This window comes from Diorhabda sublineata, chromosome 1, assembly GCF_026230105.1.
Source record: "Diorhabda sublineata isolate icDioSubl1.1 chromosome 1, icDioSubl1.1, whole genome shotgun sequence".
Lineage (NCBI taxonomy): Eukaryota > Metazoa > Arthropoda > Insecta > Coleoptera > Chrysomelidae > Diorhabda > Diorhabda sublineata.
In genome coordinates, this window is record NC_079474.1 from 26,982,154 (window position 1) to 26,997,360 (window position 15,207).

General features: G+C 32.4%; 2 protein-coding genes across 2 annotated transcripts in view; one reads left to right on the top strand and one right to left on the bottom strand.

Annotated features, from left to right (window-relative positions):
* Window positions 1–15,207, top strand: part of LOC130445422 (chaoptin) — a 360,273-nt gene that overhangs the window by 58,301 nt on the left and 286,765 nt on the right. The window lies entirely within an intron of this gene.
* On the bottom strand, window positions 13,357–14,240 carry LOC130452666 (general transcription factor II-I repeat domain-containing protein 2-like). Its single transcript, XM_056792078.1, has 2 exons — window positions 13,884–14,240; window positions 13,357–13,815 (listed from the first exon to the last, which is right to left on the bottom strand). The coding sequence occupies exons 1-2, from the start codon at window positions 14,238–14,240 to the stop codon at window positions 13,357–13,359; spliced, it is 816 nt and encodes a 271-aa protein (XP_056648056.1).

Consider the following 15,207-nt stretch of genomic DNA (forward strand, 5'->3'; position numbering starts at 1 on the left):
AATAATCGCATTAGTTTCTCTTTTGTTCTAAAATTTCTTTCATGTTTTCAGTGAAAACAATCGGAATATCCTTTATTAGAAACTTGTATAAAGAGGAGAATATATTGATTGAAATGTAAAATGAACTTTGAATAGAACAGTCGAAGTGGCAATAGATACATGATGTTAGAACTTAGCTTGAACTCCAATCTTTCTCCAAAAATTTTTTTGTACCTTGTAATTTTTGAGGACTAATCTAGTTAGATGTAATCTTCAGTATCCCTTAGGCACATCAAAATTTAACGTTGAAGGGTATGATTGAATCTACTTCTATAACACAAAGAAAAGAAAAATTATAAATTATAAATATAATAAATATATAGATATATAAATATATATATCGAAAAATTTCTTATCCAAGAATAATTGAATTATATTAATATTTCACTCTGCATTTCAGTTCTTTGTGGATCAATCTTGACATTTACCAATACGAAATCAATAATCGTTAATACGAATAATATCTTTGAAAAACATACTCTAACTTTAAATACTCACAAATATGAATTAAAGGTAGATAATATTCTACGTGAGAAAATTTTCGTCATCCTATTTTTTTGAGGAACAAAATAAAATTTTGTTGTTAAAAGAACTTGTTTTCATTCAATGAGTCCACAATTGAGTTATTTCAAATATTAGAGACACTCCGTAGTGAAAATGTACGGAGTCTCTTACTTTAAATAATTTAAACGTTATCTGCTCTTGGATATTGCAATAAGCTTGTACCTGGTTTTTGCAGTTATAATGTAATTTTGAATACCAGATTGGAGAATCACCTATAGAAAATGTATTATGAATGAACGGTTAAATTTTATGGAGAACTGGATGAAGTATCGACACAATATAGTCATGTGGAAAATAGATGGAGGTTTATCAAAATCTATCTTAATAGGACTGAAAACACTTCAAAAGAAAGCTCTATTCCTAATTTTCAATTCGGAATGTATAAACTACTAAAACTTCACATAGTAAAGAATGTATATTTCACAACGAAAACTATGGGAATTATATAACTCAATTCCTATCAAATATATAGAAGAATGGGGAGGAATTCATCATCCTTAGCCATATGGATAAGAGGAAATAACATAGGAATCAGATAAAGGAATAAATATCTAGTAACAGCTTCTCTCGGTATCAGTAGTTTCTACTGGTTACCTCCTATAATCACTTGTAGTATTTTCATGCTATTAAAACATTTTTCCCTTCATACTAAAATCTAGATCTCTTAGAGTGGTATCACTTATCATATTCGATCATATTTATAAACTTAAAACAAAGTTTATTAGGGTGGAGTCACACTGACTTCGTGAGACCATTGTCAAGCTATTGAAACTATCCTGCGAATATGACTTCACCAGAATTCAAAGGCTGGTCTGCGGTAGCAATGAGAACAAGTCCTACAGCGGCTATGAAATTACTTCTCAACCTCACACCACTTCATTTATGGAAAGTGTACCAAAATATTAATGATATACGAATTGAGTAGTAGTGGGGATTTTGAGTAAAGACTGGCCCTCGTTAGTGAGAAAACAAGAATACTAGAACATGTCACATGATAGAATTATGGAAAATTGGAGGTATTTAATACAAAATACAGAAACACCAAGAAATAAAAAGAAAACACCATCACAAAACAATAAAGAATCATTACAGCTAGCAATCCAAAAGGAGGAACTGGCATAGGAGTATAAGGGACTGGAGCAGAACACTTTGCAATGTAAAAGCTCCATACACAAATGGAAATCTATCTGATTGAGAGGAAAGTCCAGTTCATCACTAATAATGAATACCCATTGTCGGCTAGCTAAGCAGTAATTAAAACTCAGTGCTCTTTTCTCATCAGATCAGTGGCACAATGGAATGGAATGATCAGGCACACTAACGAATAACATAGTTACTCCATTGTGGTTATTTAAAAAGGAACTATGAAGTAATAAAAAATGACCCAAAACCCTTCTGGAGATCGAAAAATTTAGCATTGATCCAATATTCTTAGAAAGTGATAAGGGAAAAAAGATTTTACAATTCAGAAAACACAGATATTTGAGAGTTCTTCTAACAGAAAATTGTCGTCAGAAAGGACAATTCAAGAAACTATAACTGATAGAGGAAGACTATTAACGATTCTGTAAGTTACAATAGGAAATATACCTCCAAATACTTGTTGAATCCAATACAGTGCAAAATCTCAGATTTCAAGAACTGCTCATATACTGGATAGAAAAAGAAGACTCACAAGCTACCGATATTAGATAATCAAGAATAAAATCATTTCTAGAGTTAGTTCATTTCAGATCTCATTAAATCGTAACGCCATCAAGCATATTTATATAGGTATTTCTAAACTTTCCTTTGATAATTTTCTTTTGCTCCGACATATCTTTAGACCACATATATAATGAACATCATTTGGAAGATATGGAATATCTTATGTGAAACTAGGAATAATCATTGTCTAAAATAGATAATAGGATCAAAATCGAAAAAACAAAGTTGTTCAGAAGAAAATAGTGAAATTTGGGACTATGAGGATTAGTAAATCTTGTCTTTTCTCTATCGCGAGAAATATGCTTCGCTCATTCTCTATATTAAACAGTGGAATTTGATCCCCAACATTGTATCATGTAACATCTTAAAGCTAACGAACAAATTTCCATTGTTCTTTATGTACTCAAGTATTGTTGATATCCGTTATTGATATGAAACATTTACTTATTAGAAATAGGCTTCAATACTTTTCTTCCGCCTTCAACTTTACAAATTGGAAATTTTAACCTGTCGAAACCTCGGAGTCTTTGTCATATTTTATAACTCGCACAATTGTGTAGACGTGTTCAGCGTTCTGAATACAATTACAAATAAAACAGCAAAATTATGAATCGATGTTAGGGAAAGAAGTCAAATGACCTCTATTGTTGATAAGAGGAATAGGGGGAAACAGTAACAATACAATGCGTATTTTGCCGCAGTATAGGGAGAAAAACAAATTTTTGTTGTCCCTAATACGAGTCATGTCTGACTTGGGGTACAACAACTCGACAATCTTTTACAATTCGGTAGAGATAAATTGTAAGCAAAAACGAGAATCATGATCCATAAATTCACATGATATAATTATTATGGTTATGTGGTAAAGTAACAAATAAATGCCTCACTATTTGTAATGAAAAATGTCGATTTTCAAAAAAAATTTACTTTCAAACATATATGATTATAATATATTTCTTTTATTGAAACGTTGGCCTTCGAACAACAAACATTTAATCTCATACAGGAACAAGTGACTGGAGAAGGGTATTTTTCGGAAATTATCCCCGCAGGTACAGAGAGATGCTTAGTAATTATTCTATGATATTTCCGCGTGGGCTACAAGTGCATATCTTATGCAACCATGATACTTGGATAAAATAAGTAATTTATGGTCCAAATATGTTAAAGCACTTGACTTACGACTTCGAGTTGTTTCGCTTGACTGACGGAACGCCTCATTTAGCATTAACGAGCACACAATTCATCTAATATTGCAGAAAAATTTTTGAGATAAATAGCAATATTTGGGAGTAGTGGGGAAAGCGATAAGAAGACTCCGAAGACAAATGCTAGAATCTCCTTAAAGAAATATATCTACAAAAGAGAGAGTTACCAGTTTGATTGGCGAGTTATCAGAAGAATGATAAAGATAATATTTTCATTAGTATCAATTTTCAGCTGTTTTTCTTATAATCAGCACTCAAATAAGAAAGTACAGTATTATTTGCATGAAACTCAATATAGAAATAGATGCAGTTGCTGAACATTTAGTTTCAATTTCTCTAGACAAACAGAAATAGTTTTGTTCAAAAGAGATAATGCTAAACAATCCCATATTAGAGTAGATCTTGAGCCACCTGTGTAAAATAGAGTATTTAGAATATTGCAGAAGATTTTATGATATTGAATGGAAAATTCACAAAGTGCAGACAGAAAAAGTGAAAAAGTTTCAATGGCAAGCAGTGAGAATAAATTAGTGGTTTTGACCTCAGAAAGAGTTAGAGGTAATAGCTAAAGAAATCTATGATGAACCAGATCAAAACGAAATGGTTGCGGGGAGTGACAATGACCAAAAAGAAGAAGCGGTTTCTTAAAGTGACCATGATACGGATTCTGGAAAACGACGGTGATCCAGATAAAATATCCAGATAAAATCAATGCTTTTTTCAAATTTCTCACAATTGAAATAATAGACGATATAATAATCACATTCACAAATTTATATATTTCATCGGTAAGACAAAATCACCAGGGCGAAGTGACGCAAAGCTAACTACAAAAGATGAGGTGTTGGCTCTTTTTGGACTTTTATTCCTATCTGGCTTGAGGAAACTATTACACACAAATTCTGGGAAAAAGACGATACCGGATTAGAAGTTGTTCGAGCTCGTATGAGTATGAAAAGGTTTTTATTTTTATTGCAGTTAATAAAATTCGATAATAAAGCTGATAAACCACACGTCAAGCAGCAGATTAGAAGTATATTAGACAGATTTTTCGACAATTACTCTATTGGTGGATAAATGACTATTGATGAGATGCTAATGACGTATCAGGGTGGCAGTAGCTTTTTTCTATACATTCCAAACAAGCCGGCTTAATATGGTCTCAAAGTCTTGGCACTTTATGATTCTGAAATGTTTTATACAGCAAACTTGGAAATACACTGCAAAAAACAACCAGAAGGTCCATATTTAGTATTCAAAACACCAACTTACATTGTTCACAGATTATTTGAGCTGTTCAAAGAACACAGAAATTACACAACAGAAGTTATCTTTGCAAAGCAATTACTAAAAGATAAAATCAATAAGGTGGGAACTTTGACAAAAAAAATGAAAAAAACTGTCAGTCGAACTTTTGTCAAATAAAGCAAGACCAATAAACTTATATTCGCATATCAAGATGATATAATTTGTGTTTGCCATTGCGCCAATAAAATAAAGATGTCCCATTTCTATCCACTATGCATTTAGATGAAACGGTTTATTAGGATACACAGAAACATGACATTAGACTATTTTGTAACTCTATGAAAGGGGGGATAGATTCTGTAGATCAAAAATGTTCAAATAATTCTGTACTGAGAATAACTTGGAGATGGCTACAGGTAATTTTGTTTCACCTTCTTAATATCAGCGGAATCAATACCAATGTAATATTCAATGAAATCTTGAACATAAGTATTTTTTGTCTAGGTATGAACCTCTTGTGTCTTTTTGTTAAATTTGGAAATTTAATTTCAGTTGTTTTCAAAATGTTGATTTCTTAGAATAAATAGTTTCCTTATTATAATCAGTGTTTTTTTACTAAAAACAATTTGTGGCTTACAAGAAACCCAAGCGAGTACTTCTGTACACACATAGCGCCTTCCGAAGGGTTGAACTGTGAATATTTAATAGGAAAACATTATGATATATATGTATAAGTATTGAAAGAAGGAGTGTGTTATCGAATTACCTTGATTACGATCACCAACGTTTATATTTTACTCAACGATAAGCTTTACATATACGTGGATTCTTCCTTCTCTTGTTTCCCATTATCTTATGTCGTAATCTGCTGAACAATATCTAAATGGACTAAAGTGCTAAACTTCAATATTATCTCAAAATACAGGAATATATAATTAACCTAAAGATCAGAAAGCAAGTATTCAAAAGTATTTTGTTTCCTATAATTTTTTGAAAAAGGCGAGAAATGTAACAAGAAAAATAAACTATAGACTCGCTTTTAAAAAATTCCCATGAGCAGATCCTGAATATTCGACAAGAAGGATGATTGAAATATAAGATTGAATCGTTGAAATAGCACAGAAATTTCCCATTTGACATATCACTCAAGTTGAAATGATATTTTATTTTGATATTCTCAGATTTCACAGATTTTCGATATGAAAAATTGTTAAATCGGATTATCTCAATAAGCAGAGAGAAAAAATTCATATGCAAATAATATCTTCGTTTGACAAATCGAATATAGGAATTTTTCATCAAGCATTATTGACATAAGAACTCTTTTTAATTAAAATGTTGTCAGAGCGATTCAGTTTTTAATTGAAAATGTTAATGCTGACATCGACTGAAAAATTCGTCAAAAACGCGTCTTATATAACTTTTCATTATTCGAATCGATGAGAAGTCCTTCACTACAGCAACCTCGTTAAAATATAAACTTGTACAAAGGCCGTCTCCAATTATACAGAATCCTCATTCGTATATTTCATTCATATGAGTGTGTGTGACTTTGTGTATAAATAAATTTCTGGTTGGAAGATTCAAATATTATTGAAATGAAGGGTTGCTACATATTCCTAATAATTATGCCACTTCCAACAAATTGAGTTGACGATATAAAAATTTTTTTCTCGCGATTAAAACTTTCATAAAGAACAACATACGATGACAGTTAAAAGTCCCGATGAGCTTTGTAACAGTTTATTGAGAAGTATATGTTTCAATGGGATGTTTGCAGGAAATCACTTTAAAAATAAAGGAAAATCATTGCGCATGTACTTTTCTCTTCATCAGAATATTGGACATTCGCAGACGTTCTACAACTCATAAAATAAACAATTGTTCGTATAGTATGATATTTATATGATGATATAAGGAATTTTATCTATGTTTATTATAGTTGGAAACTTCTCAATAATAATACGAGATCTGAAATAATGTTGAATGTAGTAGTTCTTGTTGGTGTTTATATTGTATGCAGTTTGTATTGTATTGCTCTTCGTATTCATCTAAATAGTTCTCAATCTCAAAACGGTCGGGTGAATTAATACACACTATTCATCAACACTCATTGTCCATTTTATGTGAATACATCGTTTCATTTAATTTTCCCTATCCCGATGTGTTCACTATTACATCAAATTGTTCACTAGCTCCGTCCAGCTACTTCTACTTCAGCTTCTGGAATCATCGATTTCCTGGAAATCTCTAATTTGCCGTAAACAAACAAGAAGGCCTTCCTGGAAATCATCTCTATATAAACTTTTACAAAAGCAGTGTAAATAGATCTCACAAAATTATAATGAGAATACAAATAGTAGGCGCTTCCCCCAAATTTTAACTTTGACAACAATATCCTGAAATCTAAAGTCTCTAATGTAGTTGATATAACTTCTGTTTTTCTAGAAGCTCAATATGGCATCATTTTCATTCTCGTATAAAGTTATAAGATTTTTATTTATTAAATTGAATCGAGTGGCATTATCACGAGAGTACAATTGGAAAAATTGTATGCAACTTTAGGCATTGCTCAAAATATAATAAACAATCGTTTTCCAAAGCGAACACGAGTTTGACAACTTCTCGCCGCATTGAAAATTAGCTTCAACATATATTTGGATATTTTGATTCATTCATCAAACATTTAAAAATTTGTTTGTTTAGATGGCATGAAAAGAAACTTTATGGTTGGAGATATCTGAGATTTCTCAAGAAATTTACTAGATAGATATAATGTATAACAAAATCAACACCAGCAAGAAATATTTTTATTGTGGTCCACAATCAGGTTCAATTATTTACTCATTTTTTAAAGGAACTTCTTATACAAGGATGATCCTAGAAGTACTTGGTCCAAGAAAGAAAACACAAAATTTTGGAAAAAATATACAAAGTAATTTTCTTTTAACATTATAAACTTTTTTAAGTGATGTTCAATGAGGTCTATACCGTCGAAAGCACCTCTCCATTATTGGCAAATCTTTGACCACCAAGTCATTTTTTCAGGAGGCTAGATTTGGCGAAGAAGGTACATGAGGAAGCAATTCAAACTTTTATTCATTAATTTTGGCCATCGCAATAACGGATGTGTGTGTGAAACTACACTTTCTTTTTAGCCAAAAGCGGCCGTTTTTGCTTGATTTCTTCGTTCAAACTTTGCAATAAGTTCGCATAATACTCGCCATTGATAGTTTTTCCTTTATCAACATAGTCAAATCAATCCACGTGCATCCCAAATAACCGACAGCATGACCATGCAGATGGAATGGACTTTGCCTTGTTTGGAGCCAGTTCTCCCGTTACAGTCCATTGTTTTTATTATTTTTGATGTGATGGACCTGTGCCCAATGTGATGCCCAATATTTTACTATTGATAACGAAGGAGCAATCTTAGCCGGAGTAGAATCAGGTTCAGCTTTTATATTGGTTAGTTTAAGGCCTTCCAAATAAAAGTAATGTATTACATAACGATGACTAATTTTTTCCATGTTCACAAATTCATTGAAAACGTGGCGTCTTCAAACTTGGAACATATTCTGGATAGATTATGTACTTTCTAATGCAGTGAGATTGTTCATGCAACTACCGCCATATTTTGGTCAGGCCAGGTACTTCTAGCGCCATCCTCGTATACTAGATTCGTTAAACTTCTCTCCAATATTGGAATGCTGAATTCATTCCCTCTATTTTGATTATCTTCTCATTCAAAGACGTTAAAATTTTTAATTCTACAAAGCTTCAAAATATTAAGAAACTATTTAGAGAAATGTATTAGATTTTCTAGTAACAAGTTGATTTTAATTTAAGTTATTAGGTATTCGATAGATGTTTTAGTTCCATACAATAGTTGGTGAAATCTTTTAATCTAACTTCAATCATGATTTCACATCATTTGTCAAAATTTCATGAATTTGATGTTTTTTAAAAACTGTAGTAATAAATGAAAAATACACAATTCAATGGAACTTTATTCAATTATCTCCTCAAATTTCAGCTTTTACATCAAATTATAGTCACATTGTTCTATTCTCACTAAAGTTGGGTTGAAATAAAATGCATTGTATTGACTAATTTTTGCTGGTGCGGTTGAATTCAAGATCTGTGAAAATGCCAGTAATCATAAAACCCACTGTATTCATTCAAGAGGTTATCACCCACTTTAATATTCCATTAAAAACGAAGGAACAAAAGAAAATACAGACCTATAAAATATCAGCTTGAATTGCACGTTTCTATAGCCTCAACAGAAATTCTTCTCCTTGGTTATAATAAATATGATCAATTTTATAGTTATCGGTAACTTATCGTCAAACATAAAATGTTCCTCTCATAAAAACTGTCAAAAAATGAAAAGGTTATTCTCATTTGTCGATAACAATGATAGTAACTTATAGTTATCAAAGTATTCCAAGTTATTATGTCATTAAGGTATCCTGATAAAGCAAGGACGGAAGAGAAAAAATAATATTCCAAACTTCACTCTATAACTAACATATCATTTTCTTGGAATTTACGTAGCAATAGGTGAGAAATCAATTATGGGTTATTGGAGAGTCGTAAATGTCGTTAATCTGAAGGTATTCAGTTGATTTTTCACGAGACTGGTCAGGTTCAACTATCGACTGTTCGATTCGAGTATTGTTAAGACTTGATTGGTAAAAACAGCTCATAGCAGCCGTGGCTGCAAGAGAAATATGTGAAATTCAAGAGAAACACACTGTTAATTAGCAAACGTCACAGATTTGGTTCAATCATTTTAATATACCAGCGAGGTTATAAGGGAAACAGTAGAAAACCAGCCTAGTATCAGCACTCGTCGATTATCGGATTCCCTTGGACCTTCTAAACATACCACACGATATTAACCGAGATTCAAGGGTCGAGCAAATTCTTGCATGGAAAGACACTTGAATCCAGAGGATACACTGAAAATAAACAATTTTACCACGATCTCGAAAAGCTTACTAAACGTGGGGTTAAGTCCGTGGAATATGGAACAGTCAATAGTTTAAAATAGCTTCAAAAATCACAAAATTACGAATAATTCTTATTCCAGAAGATTGAGGTGCTTCGCAATAGAGCTGACAAGAAATTATGAAGATTGAAAGTGAGCGTTCCATATTGACATTAATTTGTTACCTAAAAATTTTTACTTCACAGTTTTATTAACTATAATAGAGTGTTTTTCAATTTATCTCTAAAGAATCATTGATAATATTTTCTGGTCCGATCAACTATAGAGCTGGGTCCACATCTCATATAAATTCTTGTGTTGCTTGGCATTCGGCAAATTTTTTTTCCAACGCACATGATTTATGTCAAGTGCAGACGTGGTGACACCGCAAAGGATTTCCGGCACATAACGATGTATTTATGTGGACGTACTAACTGCCTTCACGTAACTTCGTGAATTACTATTTGTGTGATGATATTTCTAAGTTTGGTACTTCTTGCTTTGCGTTGTACTTCTTCTTGCGTTTGTGTTCTACTACATGAAGACTAAATTAGAATTAGAGAAAAAATGCGCAGTTTTCATTATTATAAAAGAAGGCAATATAAAGGATACGTTGTTGAATGAAGAATCTGAATGTAAATAGAAATTAATATGATGGAAGCCTTTAACTAGATATATTATCCCTGGATTACAGTACTGGTCATTTAAGGCACATCTCTCCTGTAGACTTTGAGTACATTTGATTGGACCAAAAATTACGAAACAAGACAATGTCTTCAATAAGAAATGTTGTTATCACATAAACACAAGAATTTATGTCAGAAGTGGATCCACCTTAAAAGCATTTCGATCAGTGTTTTTATTTATAATTTTTTGTTGAATCATATTTTACCAGAATTTCAGGTCGTCTCATGATTTATCCCGCAATCTCTTCCAAATAAATACATTGGGAAACAAGCGAAGTGAATATTTTTCATTCTCCTAAATTTTTCGTCTAAATATATTCCTAAAAGGAAAGCAGTGGTTACATGCATGAACAGAAATTCACAAGCCATAGTTTTTTCATGTTTTTTCTCGTTTTATGTGTTGTTGTTTCATTGATGAATAAATCTATGGATGTGCATTAAACATAATAGCGTTTTACTATGGTAGCAGTGGTTTCACTGACTTGACTTAAATACCGTTGTTTTTACCAATAATACAATGTATTTGTGAAAATTATATCATTTTTTGACTATTAGCAATAAGACAGCTGAAGCAATTATTACGTTGGAGATATGAAGTGTGGTGCTGAAAGTGTTGAAGTGTTAGAATCGGTATAAAAAGAGAAGATCTGCAGCGTACACATACGGGGGACGACGAAAAAGAGCCACGACTTATGCTGAAGATCAGTATTGACTTCAAGAAGAAACAGAACGTACACAGCGCCAGCGTCAAAGATAAACAGCTTTTACAGGCAAGCTACCGGAAGGGTGGATTTGAGTCAAACTGTCACAAGACGCGGTATGCATGTAATTTGAGAGCGTCATAAATCCAAAGTTGACGGCGAAAAAGCGTGCTTGTAGAAATCGTTGAGTAATTGAGCAGTCAATCGAACTTTATGGAGGTATTGCCTCTTTTCTGCCGAAACAAGATTTCGTTTCAATTCTTCAGGTTGACGAATATTGGTGTAGGAAAAAATTACAACGTTGTAATAAACATTTAATGAACTGTTTGGAAGCGTTCCAATTTTGTTTCTGGGAAGACATATGCTATAATGGACTCACTGAATAATTTCAATTAATGGAACAGTGACGGTGTTATGATGTATGTTGATAATGCTCGACCCCACCGTAAATGCATTATCAAGGAATTACAAGAATGGAATGGTCACCGTATCCACCAGACATGAATTGCATCGAGCATGTTTGGGCGGATGTGCTCAGGCAGTTGAACCGACTTCTACACCTTTCACAAGCTGTACCTAATAGCCTAATAACTTAAAAGTAATTTGGGAAGCAATACCTCAATAATTTATCAGTAATTTAATCATAACCTTTCCCAACAAAGCAATCACATTAAGATGGGCCAGGAGTTCCTGCAAAGTATTTATATTTAATTGTTTATATATTGTAAAAGTAGATAAAAAATTTATTCTCGCTGTCATGAAATATTCCATTATTCATTATTTTCATTAGAAATATATTTCTTATGGTTTTTGTCCGTGTCAAATAAGGTCTATAAATAAAGTTTGCGTCAGACAAATCTGTTAATAATTTGAAATAGTTCTGATTGACTAATTGATTGATTCATCATGGCACACCCGAAATAACTGAAACTGTAATCATGAAACAGTAGTTTCCTTTTATAACGTAACTTTCAACTGAGAAAGCATTTTTTAATTTTACTCTTACTGGAGTTGAATAGGGGATGGAAATTCTGTATCCTTTTCAATTTTGAACTTATAAACGAATTTTGCGTGAAAAAAAAAATGGAAAAATGATGAACGCAACCATTAGAAGTTTTAATAAAGGATGATGAAGTTTTGTATAAAATTTTTTCCAATTTCATCCTGAAAATCACTCAATTCATTAATTGAGTTTACGATTGTTATTTTCTTGTTCTACTATATAAACACGGTTGTATTTCTAGCAGGGTATGAATGGCTTTGACGGTTTATTGAAATATATTTTCATCATTTTTCTTTTCAGTACGTTCTCGCTTTAATAAATCCAGCCAATGAGATATAATGCTATAAAATTGAAAGAGAAGAAGAAAAATTGCATAGTGAGAAATGATTTACAAAAATTCAACACCGAAAGTAGAAATTGGGTTAGTTCATATGTACGTTATATTGGTAGCCATTTCACACTCGCATCTAATAATCATTATCAAAAGTTATAGAAAATATACAATTTTCCAAAACTACCCTTAAGAATGTGTGCAATGAACTGACTTGTAATTGTTATATCTCTAAAGATTATTTGAAATTGCACAAGGAAAAACCGCAAAAAATAGCTAAATAATTACCGTTACCTTAATTTTTAACAATCAAGTACCTCCAAACCAGTAGCAGACAGCAGAGAATCTAGATGAACGACAGTATAATTAGCTGTTCAATCTTGCATTTTATAGACCAGGAGTGTTCAACTTGCAAGGCACCAAGGGCCAAAACTAAAACCTTTGATGTGGTTGCGGGCCATATAATAATTTTGTTAAAGTAATAACAAAATAATGTCAGGTATAAAAATAAATAAAACAAAAAAAGAGTATTATTTCTTTTGTTGCTCATCGAGTAAATTTATACATATATTTTTTTGAGAGCTAAGAGAAACATTGCCATAGTAATAAAAAGTTATATCTAATGTGAAGATGTGGTCGATCGGCTTCATCCACCAATGAGGAAGTGTCCACCTCCAGTTCAGTTGTAGACAGTCTCATAAGATGACGTAAGAAAGAATCGGTGAGGTTCCTTCTGTTGTGGTTTTTAATGTACTTCATGGAGGAAAAGGCACTTTCACATGTATATGTGCTTCCGAACATTGATGTAATCTTCAGTCCAAAATCTCGCAGATTTGTAAATTTCTCTTTAGACAGTAATTTGAAAAATTCAGGTCATTTTTCTTGTATGGTGATTAAGAACATATCAATTTGTAAGTCGGGTGGTTGATCTTCAATGATTGCTCTAAAAGGATTATTATAGAGGAGTAAACTGCTTTTGAGACTTTCGATTCCTTCAAATCTTGTACTGAATTCATCAATAACTTGTTGAATTTGTGAACTGCAGCATGGAAACTCAATATTTTCCTCACTATTGAATTCTTTTGCTAGTTGCAGACAGCTAGGCAAGCATGTCAGGTTGTTCTTTTCCAAAATATGTTTAAACACGCTCAGCTTATTCCGAAATCCGTTTATTTTTCCGATAAAATCTGAAACCCTCTGGTTTCTTCCTTGAAGACTCAAGTATAAACTGTTAATATGATTAGTCAGATCTGTTAAAAAAGCTAACTGTCTTAAGAATTCTGGATCTTTAAGCTTTCTTTCCAGTTCAGTTGTGTCCGATGAAACGTATTCCTTGAGGAATGTAAGGATTTCCTTCCTTATGGCAAAAAACCGTTCCATACACTTTCCTGCCACCTTACATGGTTGCACATTAGCATGTCACCATACTCAGCCTCTGTTTCCACTAAAAACTGCCTAAGTTTCCTGTGTAGAAGGGATCGATTTCCACCTCTAATCTTATTTATAATCTTACTCACGGTTTGAAAAACTTGATTTTGCTTGACTGATTTTCCACATAAAGCTCCCTGATGTATAATACAATGGATTGCAGGACAAGCAACACCATTCTCTCGAAGCAGACCCACTAATCCAGTTTTTTTACCTGTCATTGATGGGGCCCCGTCTGTTGCTATTTCAGAACATTTATCGAAACCTCCAATTCTATTAACTGCTTTCTTCACAGCCTTATAGATGTCTTTTCCTTTAGCTTTGGCCATTTAAACGGCACACTTTTTAATTAAATTGCCATGAGTAAAAGGTTTTTTTGCCTTTGCTAGCTCACGGCATTTTCATGTTGTAAGGTATGTAAGGATAAAGAAAATATAATCCTCTCCGTAAAACATTTCGCGGGCCACAACGAATGGCATCGCGGGCCGCCAGTTGGATAACGCTGTTATAGACAATTGTTTCACAACACTGAGTGATAAATTTCGATCCGTTGAGATTCGTAGATAGAAATTTCCAGTTAACAAATAATGAATAATAAAATAAACGAGCACAAAACTGAGACAATGATAATGAGCCGTTGAAGACATTTATGATTAAACTAGAAAAATCATAAATAGAGCACGTAAAACATTTCAAATACCTTGGAATTAAATTAACACAACATGATTGATTGCAACTAGAGATACACAAAGAATCCATTAACTGAAAGAATATTAGAGGCAATTAAGACACAGTTTCTAACTATAAGGGAAAACCATAACAGATAGAAACATATATGAAATACATATACCTAAATTTACATTCGAATCAGAAACACGGACACCGACACGAAAAAAAAAGTACTGAAATGAGATTTGATAATAATACAGAATAAAACAAAATACGACAAAATAAGGTTTCTCAATAGAAGAAAAATTTGGAAAATAAACCAATCCAAACAAAAATCGAGGAATGATAACTAAGATGGTTTGGATACATTATGACAATAGAGAATAATGATAAATACGGAAGATATTTGAAGCAAGAACTCACCAAGACTAGAAAGAAGCACAGAGGAGGAGCTGGACAGAACTGAATATGAAAAATAGAAAAACAATGAATAAGATTATTGGAAATATAACATAAGACACGGAATAGGAAATAATGGAATTGTATGTAGACAAATGACTCCGCGCTATAACTCAACTCCAACGTGTCTTGAACGTGAAAATATAGAAAGGCATCAGGATGAGTAAA

Excerpts from the sequence above, each read along its gene's own strand:
- LOC130452666 (XM_056792078.1), bottom strand. The coding sequence starts at position 14,240 with ATGGCCAAAGCTAAAGGAAAAGACATCTATAAGGCTGTGAAGAAAGCA. Across the intron at positions 13,816-13,883 it reads ACATGCTAATGTGCAACCAT|GAATACGTTTCATCGGACAC; the intron begins GTAAGGTGGCAG and ends ACATTCCTCAAG.